Here is a 14,906-nt window from a genome sequence, read left to right as displayed (position 1 = left end):
GGACCTGAGGATGGAACCTCCCTCAGAGACCTATGGCTCTACAAGTTACGTAATGATAAAAACAGAATGTATTCTTGCTCCTGTGAGGGCGTCTATTCTTGATGACATCATACAGTTTGCTTTACACCATCCAGATGCCATTTCTATTAATTTGATAACACCAAATTGTCCAGGTTTCAGGTGTTCTTAGGGGAGTGGTGGCCTAGTGGTTAAGGACGCTGTGCTTGTAATCGGAGGGTTGCCTGTTCAAGCCTCACCTGGGCCATAACTGTGGGATGTTGAGCAAGTCCCTTAACCCCGAACTGCTCCCCAGGCGCCGCAAAATGGCTGCCCACTGCTCCTCAGGGATGGGTTAAATGCAGAGGACAAATTCCATTAACAATACATGGCCAATTAAAGGCGAAAGCCCCGATTTAATCTTTAATCTTTAATCTTATACTTGTGTGACAAATCACTTGCTCAGTTAAGGGTCCTTTAGACACTAGAACAGATTCAGATGATGATTCTACTTTACTCACATTTATTAAGATCTCCCTCAGAGACGGCCTGCACACACACTTTTTCCACAAGACTGATGTTTACATGTTAAGCTTAATAAAACGGGGTGTGATGCACAACGTGAAAGAGCCAGACCAGCTGGAAATTAAGTGAATTGTCTGTGTAGGAGGCCTGTTTGCTGTGAGCACGGCCCGTCCAGACAGCAAGCAACCGGAGAGCAAGCGGCGCCGCGAGGCCCCAGGGACCACGCGGCACCCCTAGAACCATACAGGCCCCAAAGAGCACGCCGGCAACCTCTACCCCCCAGGCACAGTAGGGTACCAGTCTCCACCACCCAGGGGGACAGGCGCTGCTTTGTGACAGGTTTTCCCTTATGAAGATTAGCCCAGAAGACGAACAGTTGAAGCTCCCCATCATGTCCATGCACTGTAAGCGTGCACTGCAAAAATCGGATACAACATATGAGGCCGCTGCTCACCCTATAAGATAGAGAAGGCCATGAGGTCAATTGGAGAACATGAGCCAAACACCTTCAGTACAAAGGCCAAGTTCGTCTTCAAAATCAGCCTTACATTGCCCGGGAAGAGCTGAGCGGATGACGGGTGTACCAAAAACGCATGGATGTCACTGACCCACCAGAGCCAGTGACAAAACTGTTTTCAGAGAGACAAACTTGAAGCCTGTCTCCCTTAGCGGTTCAAAAGAAAGACATTTTTGTCCCTCCACTGCCAGATCCCACGGTGGCACGAGCGGTCTGGACACGGGGAGGAGCCTGCATGCTCCTTTCACAAAATGGCAAATCACTGGGTGTTGGCTTGCTGTTTTCTTCCCAAAGCCCACGTGACAAGTGGCAATCACTGCCAAACACACTGTCACAGTCTTTCCGTTCATTAATCAGATCCTGCAGAAATGACAAAATCATTCCTACCGGACACTAAAAAGGGGTATGTCCCTCCTGGTGACACCATCCCCAAACGCTCGGGCAATCTGTATAGTAGAGATCACACTGTGAGAATCCCACAGCTGAAAGATTGAACCACTCAGGGGTGAAACCCACAGCGCCAAGCACTCCGGGTTTGGGTGGAAAACCGTGCCCTTTCCCTGCGAAAGCAAGTCCCTGCGCAGCGGGAGCTGCCAGGGGCGAGCGCGCAGTAACTGGTAAATCTCTACCAGCCAGTGCATCGCAGGCCAATGTGGAGCCACCAGGATCAGTGGTTTCATGCTCCCTCACCCTGGTCAGAATAGGGGGCAACAGAGCCAACTGGGGGAATAACATAAAGAAACACGCACGGCCAAATGTGCGCTAGTGCTCCTATGCCGAGGGGAGCGCCCGTGCTGCGCAGGGAGTTAAACAGCGTACACTGTGCATCTCCTGCCTCGGTGAACAGAACTCGGAACGGGTCAGTAACTGTTGCACTACATACGGGTGTAACATCAGCACCCTGTACAGCAGCGCGTCCTTGGACAACAGGTCAGCGTCCGTGTTCAGGACTCTCTGGATGTGTGTGAAAGAGGAAGCAAACACAACTCCACAGAATCAGTTTGCGTGCCAACATATGCAACCGACAGAGCAATCCACCCTGGCATTGATATACGCAATTGTATTATCCATCTTCACCAGGACATGGTGTCCCATGAGAGATGGGAGGATACTTTTCAGCGAGAGTAAAACCTCTGAAAGCTCCAAATAATTTATGCGAGAGTGCTGGAGGTCCACACTTCAGTGGCCCCTCAGAGACCGGCCCTCGTGAATCCCACCCCAGCCTGTCAGGCTGGTGTCCATGATGACCACCTTCCTGGACACGACAGCACCCGGTAGAGACTCTGCATAAAGCCTCGGCACACTCCGGCTTGACCAGTACCCTCCGTGTGCCATTCTGTATGTGGTCCAGCCCGCACGAGTTCACCCACAGCTGGAATTCTGGAGGCGACCGAGGCAGAGTACGAGGATGACAGATGCCATCAGCCCGAATACCCGAAGACATAATCTGAATTGAACAGATTTGCACAGTTGGAAAAGTGTGAGGCATGCCCTGAACGCTTTCACCTGTTCCACTGAGAGGTGCGTCGTGAAAGACACTGAATGCAGGGATAGTACCAGGAAGGCCATTTCCTATGCTGGGGACAACATGCTCTTTTCCGAGTTTATCACAAAACCCAGGTAGGACAGGTAACGTAATAGAATACCAGGAAAAACCTCTCAGCAAGAAAAACACAAATAAGATAACACACAGTCACAGTATAGCACATGGGATGTTGGGCGTTGGACGTGGGTCAGGGCGAAGAGGGGGAGGGAATATCCAGCCGCTGGGGTAGGGGGGTTGCAGCGTGCTGTCAGTAGTAGGCGCTGCTCCACACACTTCCATGAGCTGGAGGGGAAGGTGGGGGGTAGAGGGCCGGCGAAAACCAAAGCAGAGAAGACATAGACTCAATAAACTTTGCTCTCCTCTGATACAGTCGGATGTTATGGTTCAGAGCCGAGAGTTCAGCTGGGATGAGGACAGAGAGTCACATCTGTAAACATCCCAGTGAAATTGGACACATCCTTAAGCATGTTGGTGGAGGTCAATCGGTGATAGTGAATTGTTTTTGTTACAGGCTAGCATTCTTTCCAGGATCCTTGAAAGTCTCTGGTCACAGTAATCTAATATTGTGGGATCAAACATCCTCTCCATTCTTTCCAAGATCGATTCCTTATAGTCAGAGTTCAAAGCCCTCCCCAAACCTTCAGTGTTGACTGGCAGCCTTCCCAAAATGGCTGCCAACGTAATACAGACTTTGCGATAGATCAGATAGCCGCCAGCTCCAATTAGCAGCATCCCTGCTAACATGATTCCATTCATGTATATATCCTCGATGTTCTCAATGGAAAATAGCGACAGACAGATGACCTTCCAGGAATTCATTGTGTATCCAGCTCAAAAAGAGCCATCAGGGCATGCAGGCTCACCTCGGCCTGGTCTTTTCATTGAAAAAACTTTATAAATAACATTAAATGACCAGCAGACCAATTTCATAGTTTCGGTTTTGAATGAATACAAAGAGAGTCTCCTAATAGCAGCAGACAAAACAAGCAGCAAGGGTAGATAGGGAGGAGAGCAGGAGAAGAAAAATGCGACTGCCTTTGTCCCTTTATCAAGAAGCAGAAGAGAGTGAGCACGCGGTATATGTAACCTATCCCCCGGAAAGCTTTTCAGATACTTTCTGTGGGGAGGATATATTGAGATGTGGAAATACGCGTCCTTCAGATCGACAGACGTGAACCAATTGTTCTGTCGCACAAGACGCAGCAGGGAGGTGTGCGTAAGCAGCCTGAACCTGTATCTGTTCAGTGCACATAGATCCAAGATAGAGCAAATACCGCAGGGCGAGCATCGTCTCCTCACCCGAGGGGAAACAAAGGGAGCTGTCACCGTGCTGCTTATTGTGACAGATTTTGCTTTCATTTCCTGCGCCCTCGGCCCTTGGCTTGGGTGCAACAGCGAGACACATGTTATTATTTTAAATAAATCGTGTGTGTGTGTGTGTGCATGCTTGTGGACATGAAAGAGGGGAAACCGCTGAGTCCTTCATCGTAACATGTCCATCTTTCAAGGCGACCTCCGGTCTGAGGCGTGGTAGCAGGGAGACAGGGGCATGGGGGACCCACGAGTGCAAGCTTGAAAGCAAAATAGGTGGAGCTGGAAAATGAGGGACTTCCAGCTGTGTTACTGTCAGGCTGCTCTCTTCTTCTTCCTGGCCTGGGCATGCTGCGCAGGCTGTGCCAGCGGAGCTGTAGCCGAGGCCGAAGGCTTATTGGACCAGCCAGAAAGACTGTTTTGAGACGGCAGGACGGGCCAGGGCACAGACAGTTTAGACATTTTAAACTGCAAGCCCTGAGATGCAGCTGGGGTTTTACAAGAGAAACAGAGGCGGGGTGCCTCGTCATCCTTCTTGTTTGCTTCACATCACCATTGCGGATCCAAAAACCCCCTCTGGGACTAATGGCATGTCCAGGACATCACCCATTTCTCTGTCCGACAGGTTTCCCGCAGCACCATAGCTCCATCACTCTCCCTGTCGCCTGGACTGCTTAGCGTTAAAGACACAGGTCGGTGACAACTGACATCTCCTCCCACCTGCCGGGTCCTGAGTTGGCCCAAAAACCTTGCAGAGCTCAGCCTGATAGGCAGTGTGCAGGGAGAGGACGTTGAACACTCTTACAGTAAGCGCCACTGCCTTGTAAGCCTTCTCAGTCAGGGCTGACTGGAGACGGTCAGACTTGGATGGCAGGCTCGGCATCCGGGAGGACACTGCTGACAGTTGCTTAACGAGTGGCTCTACCGGAAGAAAGTGGAGCAATACCCAGGCATTCCAGGGGTGCCTGGGTCTGCTTCACAGTTGAGGGATCAATCAATCAATCAATCAATCAATCTTTTATTTGTATAGCGCCAAATCATAACCAATGGTATCTCAAGACACTTTACAGTAGAGCAGTCTTAAGGACGGACTCTTCATTTTATGGATACACACATATGCATATATACGTATATACACATACATATGTATCCCACACCCAACATGAATTCATCATGGCGGCAAGGAAAACCTTCTGTTAAGCAGCAGGAACCTTGTGTGGATCCCATTCCTATGATGAACAGCCATCCACGTTATGCTGTGTTGGGTGTGGGGATGAGGCACCGGGCAGCGCGCTTCTGCTGCTAATGGGGCGGTCCTTCCATGAATGCGCCACTTCGAGCAGCTCCGGAAGACGGGAAAAAATGCCTTGGTGCACCCTTGGCTGTGGGAATTCTTTTCCGACAGAGGATGGCTTGCCGGGCAGCACACATCGAGTGCGTTTGCACACATCGAGCATATTCGTGCCATTGAGAATTGCAGCTGGTGTGCTTCCCTCATCTCCATTCCGAGAGGCAACGGAGGGCTGGAGTGATGAAGACAGTGTCTTCCTCTTCATTCTCTGATATGAGGGGTTCAGAGGCGGCATCTTAATCCTGCCCACAGTCCAGTTCAAGGATGTCTTTCACCGATCCCCAGCCCAGACAAGCTAGCATGGCGTCTGTGGAGACTCTTCACTGTGAACACCGCACAGTGTCAACAGGAGCCGGGAACATTGACCGCCAGCCAGGCATGTTCCAGCCCCAAGCAGCTCGAGCAGACCCGGTGTGTGTATTGGCTCGATATTTTATTCTTGCATCGAAAGAGTTGGGCTCTGGAGTCTCCGAATCCTCTGGTGTGAGGGGCTTTGGCCTCTATCCCTTGTGAGTGGGTGCACAGGCAGGGAGTTGAGGTTGTTAGCTAGAGGCTAACACTGACAGCTAGCTGGTCACTATAGCCTTGACAAGATGACGCTAGCGTCTGCTCTGCTGAAACTATTGTTTGTTGCTGCATTGTTCGGTATTTTGTGCCAAAATATCACTGCATTGATAGTGTATGACCGTCAGGCACTTATTAATCTTAACTAATCTTATGAGGTGTGTCTAAACTACAACTTTGAGGATCAAGTATCTGGACTTCTTCCACACTTGGCTTTAGTACCTGCTGATCTGCTGCGCTCACCTGTCCCGCGGAGGAAGCCTGCCAAAAAATGGGGTCGACGCGGTGGACTCCGGCACCGTGGTGTGGATTAGGGATCCCTTCGGCCGCTGCACCACAGCTCTCCATGGGCTTACGAGGAAGTGTCTACGCTGGTGCCAGTAGAATGCTAGATCACTAGCCAACAAAGCACATCTCCTGAAGGACTTTTTCATGTCCCGCGAGCTGGATGTTTTGTGCCTCATGGAGACCTGGCAGCGGGAGAATGAGTTTGTTCATCTTATTGAACTGTGCCCTCCGGACTGCTTCCTGGTTGGGACTCCTCAACTCACGCGTCATGGAGGCAGTTTGGGGCTAGTATACCGTGACTTTCTTGGCTGCAGACTGATGGACACGAACACGTACAACTCCTTCAAGTTTCAGACGTGTAAGGTTGGAAACGAACACCCTTTTAACTTTGTTTTAGTCTACCAACCTCCTGGTCGTGCTCAATAATTTCTTGATGAATTCACTTCTTAAAGAAATGATAATGGAGCTAAATGAAATAAAAGTTGCTTGCTCAGCTTCTTTCTCAAATCTTGTTTTGCGTAACAAGAGAACCCCAAAAGTCTTATTTGACACTATTGAAAATCTTGTTGCGCCCCCATCCCCCCATGTGCCTGTGCACACAAAGGATGACTCCAATAATTTTCTAAACTTATTTGTGAACAAAGTGCAAGACATTAGGGCCAGTATCACTCCTCCCTTGGTTAGCTTGTGCACTGCATCAGCCCCTGTGTGCTCAAGGTCCTCCTTCACTCCTGTCAGCCTACTGGATGTTCAGGTTTTAGTGGGAAAGATGAACCCTCATTGCGTGTTAGATGGTAAATTTGATAAACCTTTCACTTCAATCTGGCTCAGTCCCCAGCTTCTTTAAACATGCTATTGTGAATCCCATTCTTAAAAAGCCTCATATTGATCCCGGGGAGCCTATAAATTACCGGCCCATATCTAAACTTCTCCTCATGTCAAAAATAAGGGAAAAAGTTGTGGATAAGCAGCTAACCACATTCTTGAAACAGCATGATTTTCATGATAAATATATATCTGGCTTCAGGTCAATCCACTCCACTGAAACTGCTCTTGTCAAAGTTTCCAGTGACGTGGTGACGGCTGCTGACTCTGGTCACGACACAGTTTTGGTTTTACTTCATTTAACATCTGCCTTTGACTCTGTAGATCACAGTATACTGGTTGATCGACTCAAATCTGAGATGAGGTTTTCTGGAGCTTTTCTCCAGTGGTTTATTTCTTATAAAAATGGAAGAACTTTTGTTACTATTAACGATGTAATGTCCAATGTGTCCAACCTGTCATGTGGAGTAGCCCAGGGCTCTGTTCTGGGGCCTGTTTTGTTTTTATTGTACCTGATGCCTCTTGGTTGGTTTATCCGTGGTTTTGAAAATGTGTCTTATTTCTATGCAGATGATATTCAGCTATATTGCTCCTTTTATGACAAAGAGTTTCACTGTTTATCTGAGTTCTTGGATTGTGTGTCTTTAATCAAAAACTGGTTGTCATCAAATTATCTTCAAATAAACTCCAACAAATCGACACTCTGATCATCGCTCCTGATAAAAAGATCCCCCTGATTAAGAACTCCCTTGGTGCTCTGGACTCATCTGTGAAAACCAACCTCAGAAACCTTGTGGTTGTGTTTGATCAGTCAATGTATTTGGAAGGGCACTGTTGTCAACTGACCGAAAACTGATTTTACCCCCTGAGAAATATCTTTAAAGTGAGAAATCTCTTGTCATAATCAGATCTCGAAATGATCATCCACGCGTTTATATCGTCTTGCATTGATTATTGTAATTTTGTTTTTACTTGTTTTAACAAGTCGACTGAGCAGACTTCAGATCGTACAGAATGATGCTGCAAGCCCAAATTACCCCGATTCTTACAAGTCTTCATTGGCTACCGGTCAAATTTTGCATATTGTTTAAAATTGCAGTCCTGACTTTCAGTGCTTTGCATGGTCAGGCCCCTCAGTATATCGCAGACTTGTTGTACCCCTCCACTTCAGGGCGCAGCCTTTGGTCTTCAGGCCAGGGTCTCCTAAAGATCCCAAAAGCTAATTTTAAAACCCAGGGAGACCTGGAGTTCTAGGCTGTGGCCCCCAGACTCTGGAATGACCTTCACCAGTCCCTCCGGAAGCTTGACTGTGTGAACTCTTAAGAATCACCTGAAGACTTCACTTTTCAGTAAAGCTTTTGGTTAAACATTTTTTTTTTCAACTTTTATTATTCTTTAATAAATGCTCCTGTTGTTGTAAATTCACTTACATTTTATTATGCTTTTATGATGTTGCTCCAGTTGTTTTAACTTATCCTCTATTTTGTACAGCCCTTTGTGATTTTTATCTGCAAAAAGCACTTTATAAATAAAAATGTACATACTTACTTACTTCTACATTACTTAGACATCGAACCAGATTATGAAAGAGAACTACATTTACTGATTTGGTCATTAATACATTTTATGGGGGTTGAGGAATAAAATGTTCCATTTTGATGGCCCACTACCAGTATTTTTCAATGTCTGTCCCTGGTAGGCCCTGACACTCTGTTGCTTTGGTTTGAATACTTACACATTGTGCAGTTTTGACACAGAGAGCAGAGCTAGACTGTCCTGGTGTATATGGATAAATCACGTTTGGACCAGACTCTGCTGGGTACAAAGGAGGATAACTGTGCTTGAACAGATGCAGATAGAAAGATAGACTTAGACATGAAGAGAGACAGACTTCTTCCTCCGTCCACCTGCATGTGTGCTTAGTCTGTTAAAACTCTGCTTGTGACGAACTAGATTAAATTACACTGGGAAATAATACTACTCTTAAATAATACTACTCTTAAATAATACTACTCTTAAATAGTACGACTCTTAAATAGTATGACTCTTGTCATCTGTCATCGGAGCTGTTCAATAAAAGATCTGGTACAAAGGTCGACAATTCATGTGATCCACTATACATTCATCTGTCCACACATACACAAGTATATACACCCCTTTTTACAGCTTTATCCCTTTAACACTTACGCTTCAAGAAAATACACAATATGTATTTATGTTTAAATTGCTTTAAATTCTGATTATTCACATTAATATTGTAATTCTATTTAGAATAATCAAGAAAAGTCTTCAAATGATTCTTTGAGTCGTTCTCACTGGCACTGAATCATATCATCATCATGTTTTATAACATTTGGCACATCTGTAGATTAGATTTCAGGCAGTGATGCTGCACACAGAGACAGTGTTACATGTAACTCTCCTATTCTGATTGTTTTTACTGTTATGAAAGGAATAATGCAGTGAGGTTCAGGCCTTCAAGTGTTTGTTCACATTTGTCTGAGGATTTTTCATTTAAAGATCATCAATTTATCCTGCTTGTAAAGTTAAAGTTAAACGCCTGAGTTCATGTCAAGACCCTGATTTGGTTTCATCACTACATAATAACATTCATTTGTTTCCTCACCTCAAAGTATTTCTCACCACTTATCCCAATCATTGGATCAAATCATCATTAGTGTGCAGATCATCCACATTTTATTTCAAGGGCAACTCCCAAATATCATCAACACAAACTTTGCATGTGAGCAGCTGCTCTCTACAATCATCACAGTTTGAGAAGAAGATTTTCAGACATCAACAGCACAGTGTGATACAATTACACATCAGCAGTCTCTCTCTCTCTCTCTTTACAGTATGTTGGCCTCACTGGAACCAGACTTCAGAATCTGAAGAGAAAAAATACATTTCACACATTTCCTGAACCAAGGATACAGAAATGCATAGATCACAGGGTTTAGTAAGGAGTTGATTAAAAACACACATAAAAAAGCAACATAAGATGATGCCTTTAACCCTGCAAACCCTGCTGAAAGTGTAGCAATATAAAGTGGAGATAAACACATTATAGACACAACAACCACTACACCCAGAGCTCTGGCTGCTTTCAGCTCTGATCTGTTAACCTTCAGTGATCCATGAAGTGTCACCACTGTAACATGAGAGCGCATGGCCCGGGCCTGAGACACAGCCACTGCAAACACTCTCACATACAAGACCACTATGATACTCACTGGAATGAGGAATTTCAGAAGGAGACTCACAATTCCTGCAACCGGAGGTACATAAATTACACACTCTCCTACACAGGTATTAAACCCACCTGGATGTTTTATATTGTCTTTGAGCATTGTAGTGTAACAGACCACAGAACAAAACCAACATAAGACAACACTCATCTTTGCTGTGTTTGGAGTAACTTTGGTAGAATAGTGAATTGGATCACAAACAGCCACATAACGATCAACTGATATCAGCACAACAGTTCCTACTGAAGCAGCAGTTGAAATAGAAGTTAAGAATGCATTAAAGACACACCAGCCATCACTGAAATACCAGCAGCCGTCTAAGAGCAGGATCTGAAAAATCCAAACAAATCCCACAGAGAAATCTGACAGAGCGAGAGAGAGGAGGAGGAAGTTGGTGGGAGTGTGCAGCTTCCTGCAGGAGTTAGAGAGCAACACACTGATCATTATATTATACGACAGTTCTGATCAAAGCAGATAACAGCAGGAGTCAAACACAGAAACATTCAACAATGTAACAACAGTTCATTAAACAACAGAACATGTCATTACTTGAAGTGTGAGATAGAGATGATGACCAGCAGGTTGAGGGTCACAGTGAGCACAGAGATGGAGGACAGGATGATGGAAATGAGCACAGACACTGAGTGAGAGCGCATGATCCTCCTGCACGAGGAGTTTCCCAGGTGTGGATAGCAGAGCTCAGCTTCATCAGGTGTGCTCATAGTGAGGAGGAGAACCTGCTGAGCTCTGCAGCGTTCTGCCTCAGGCTCTCTGATGTACAACTGATATATTATTCCTGCTCAAACACAGGGATGTGGAGGCTGGACCTGAGGATGGAACCTCCCTCAGAGACCTATGGTTCTACAAGTTACGTAATGATAAAAACAGAAAGTATTCTTGCTCCTGTGAGGGCGTCTATTCTTGATGACATCATACAGGTTGCTTTACACCATCCAGATGTCGTTTCTATTAATTTGATAACACCAAATTGTCCAGGTTTCAGGTGTTCTTATACTTGTGTGACAAATCATTTGCTCAGTTAAGGGTCCTTTAGACACTAGAACAGATTCAGATGATGATTCTACTTTACTCACATTTTTTAAGATCTCCCTCAGAGACGGCCTGCACACACACTTTTTCCACAAGACTGATGTTTACATGTTAAGCTTAATAAAACATAAAAAGCATTAGTGGCACGGGACCCCAATCAATCAGACCCCCATGGGTTGGATAGGGGTGTGATGCACAACGTGAAAGAGCCAGACCAGTTGGAAATTAAGTGAATTGTCTGTGTAGGAGGCCTGTTTGCTGTGAGCACGGCCTGTCCAGACAGCAAGCAACCGGAGAGGAACGCAAGCGGCGCCGCGAGGCCCCAGGGACCACGTGGCACCCCCAGAACCATACAGGCCCCACAGAGCACGCCGGCAACCTCTACCCCCCAGGCACAGCAGGGTACCAGTCTCCACCACAAAGGGGGACAGGCGCTGCTTTGTGACAGGTTTTCCCTTATGAAGATTAGCCCAGAAGACGAACAGTTGAAGCTCCCCGTCATGTCCATGCACTGTAAGCGTGCACTGCAAAGACCGGATACAACATATGAGGCCGCTGCTCACCCTATAAGATAGAGAAGGCCATGAGGTCAATTGGAGAACATGAGCCAAACACCTTCAGTACAAAGGCCAAGTTCGTCTTCAAAATCAGCCTTACATTGCCCGGGAAGAGCTGAGCGGATGACGGGTGCACCAAAAACGCATGGATGTCACTGACCCACCAGAGCCAGTGACAAAACTGTTTTCAGAGAAACAAACTTGAAGTCTGTCTCCCTTAGCGGTTCAAAAGAAAGACATTTTTGTCCCTCCACTGCCAGATCCCACGGTGGCACCAGCGGTCTGGACACGGGGAGGAGGCTGCATGCTCCTTTCACAAAATGGCAAATCACTGGGTGTTGGCTTGCTGTTTTCTTCCCAAAGCCCACATGACAAGTGGCAATCACTGCCAAACACACTGTCACAGTCTTTCCGTTCGTTAATCAGATCCTGCAGAAATGACAAAATCATTCTTGCCGGACACTAAAAAGGGGTATGTCCCTTCTGGTGACACCATCCCCAAATGCTCGGGCAATCTGTATAGTAGAGATCACACTGTGAGAATCCCACAGCTGAAAGATTGAACCACTCAGGGGTGAAACCCACAGCACCAAGCACTCCGGATTTGGGTGGAAAACCGTGCCCTTTCCCTGCGACAGCAAGTCCCTGCGCAGCGGGAGCTGCCAGGGGCGAGCGCGCAGTAACTGGTAAATCTCTACCAGCCAGTGCATCGCAGGCCAATGTGGAGCCACCAGGATCAGTGGTTTCATGCTCCCTCACCCTGGTCAGAATAGGGGGCAACAGAGCCAACTGGGGGAATAACATAAAGAAACAAGCGCGGCCAAATGTGCGCTAGTGCGCCTATTGCCGAGGGGAGCGCCCGTGCTGTGCAGGGAGTTAAACAGCGTACACTGTGTATCTCCTGCCTCGGTGAACAGAACTCGGAACGGGTCAGGAACTGTTGCACTACATACGGGTGTAACATCCACACCCCGTACAGCAGCGCGTCCTTGGACAACAGGTTAGCGTCCGTGTCCAGGATTCTCTGGATGTGTGTGAGAGAGGAAGCAACCACAACTCCACAGAATCAGTTTGCGTGCCAACATATGCAACCAACAGCAGAGCAATCCACCCTGGCGTTGATATACGCAATCGTCGTTGTATTGTCCATCTTCACCAGGACATGGTGTCCCATGAGAGACGGGAGGATACTTTTCAGCGAGAGTAAAACCGCTGAAAGCTCCAAATAATATATGCGAGAGCGCTGGAGGTCCACACTCCAGTGGCCCCTCAGAGACCGGCCCTCGTGAACCCCAGCCTTTCAGGCTAGTGTCCATGATGACCACCTTCCTGGACACGACAGCCCCCGGTAGGGACTGCATAAAGCCTCGGCACACTCCGGCTTGACCAGTACCCTCCGTGTGCCATTCTGTATGTGGTCCAGCCCGCACGAGTCCACCCACAGCTGGAATTCTGGAGGCGACCGAGGCAGAGTACGAGGATGACAGATGCCATCAGCCCGAATACCCGAAGACATAATCTGAATTGAACAGATTTGCACAGTTGGAAAAGTGTGAGGCATGCCCTGAACGCTTTCACCCGTTCCACTGAGAGGTGCTTCGTGAAAGACACTGAATGCAGGGATAGTACCAGGAAGGCCATTTCCTATGCTGGGGACAACATGCTCTTTTCCGAGTTTATCACAAAACCCAGGTAGGACAGGTAACGTAATAGAATACCAGACAAAACCTCTCAGCTAGAAAAACACAAATAAGATAACACAGTCACAGTATAGCACATGGGATGTTGGGCGTTGGACGTGGGTCAGGGCGAAGAGGGGGAGGGGATATCCAGCCGCTGGGGTAGGGGGGCGCAGCATGCAGCCAGTAGTAGGCGCTGCTCCACACACTTCCATGAGCTGGAGGGGAAGGTGGGGGGTAGAGGGCCGGCGAAAACCAAAGCAATGGAAAATAGTGACAGACATACAACCTTCCAGGAATTTATTGTGTATCCAGCTCAAAAAGAGCCATCAGGGCATGCAGGCTCACCTCGGCCTGGTCTTTTCATTGAAAAAACTTTATAAATAACATTAAATGACCAGCAGACCAATTTCATAGTTTCGGTTTTGGATGAATACAAAGAGAGTCTCCTAATAGCAGCAGACAAAACAAGCAGCAAGGGTAGATAGGGAGGAGAGCGGGAGAAGAAAAATGCGACTGCCTTTGTCCCTTTGTCAAGAAGCAGAAGAGAGTGAGCACGCGGTATATGTAACCTATCCCCTGGAAAGCTTTTCAGATACTTTCTGTTGGGAGGATATATTGAGATGTGGAAATACGCGTCCTTCAGATCGACAGACGTGAACCAATTGTTCTGTCGCACAAGACGCAGCAGGGAGGTGTGCGTAAGCAGCCTGAACCTGTATCTGTTCAGTGCACATAGATCCAAGATAGAGCAAATACCGCAGGGCGAGCATCGTCTGCTCACCCGAGGGGAACAAAGGGAGTCACCGTGCTGCTTATTGTGACAGATTTTGCTTTCATTTCCTGCGCCCTCGGCCCTTGGCCTGGGTGCAACAGCGAGACACATATTATTTTAAATAAATCGTGTGTGTGTGTGTGTGCATGCTTGTGGACATGAAAGAGGGGAAACCGCTGAGTCCTTCATCGTAACATGTCCATCTTTCAAGGCGACCTCCGGTCCGAGGTGTGGTAGCGGGGAGACAGGGGCATGGGGGACCCACGAGTGCAAGCTTGAAAGCAAAATAGGTGGAGCTGGAAAACGAGGGACTTCCAGCTGTGTTACTGTCAGGCTGCTCTCTTCTTCTTCCTGGCCTGGGCATGCTGCGCAGGCTGTGCCGGCGGAGCTGTAGCCAAGGCCGAAGGCTTATTGGACCAGCCAGAAAGACTGTTTTGAGACGGCAGGACGGGCCAGGGCACAGACAGTTTAGACATTTTAAACTGCAAGCCCTGAGATGCAGCTGGGGTTTTACAAGAGAAACAGAAGCGGGGTGCCTCGTCATCCTTATTGTTTGCTTCACACCACCATTGCGGATCCAAAAACCCCCTCTGGGACTACTGGCATGTCCAGGACATCACCCATTTCTCTGTCCGACAGGTTTCTCGCAGCACTATAGCTCCATCACTCTCCC

The 14,906-nt window shown here is 47.4% G+C and overlaps 1 protein-coding gene across 1 annotated transcript; it reads right to left on the bottom strand.

Annotated features, from left to right (window-relative positions):
- Positions 1–9,773: 9,773 nt before the first annotated feature.
- On the bottom strand, positions 9,774–10,966 carry LOC114455053 (trace amine-associated receptor 8a-like). The gene is made up of 2 exons (XM_028436060.1): positions 10,722–10,966; positions 9,774–10,584 (listed from the first exon to the last, which is right to left on the bottom strand). Exons 1-2 carry the CDS (start codon positions 10,892–10,894, stop codon positions 9,774–9,776), a joined length of 984 nt encoding a protein of 327 aa, XP_028291861.1. The 5' UTR covers positions 10,895–10,966.
- Positions 10,967–14,906: the final 3,940 nt, after the last annotated feature.

This window comes from Gouania willdenowi, chromosome 21 (assembly GCF_900634775.1).
Source record: "Gouania willdenowi chromosome 21, fGouWil2.1, whole genome shotgun sequence".
NCBI classification, from domain to species: domain Eukaryota; kingdom Metazoa; phylum Chordata; class Actinopteri; order Blenniiformes; family Gobiesocidae; genus Gouania; species Gouania willdenowi.
The sequence above is the reverse complement of the archived record's forward strand: the minus strand, read 5'-3'. Positions and strand labels throughout refer to the sequence as shown.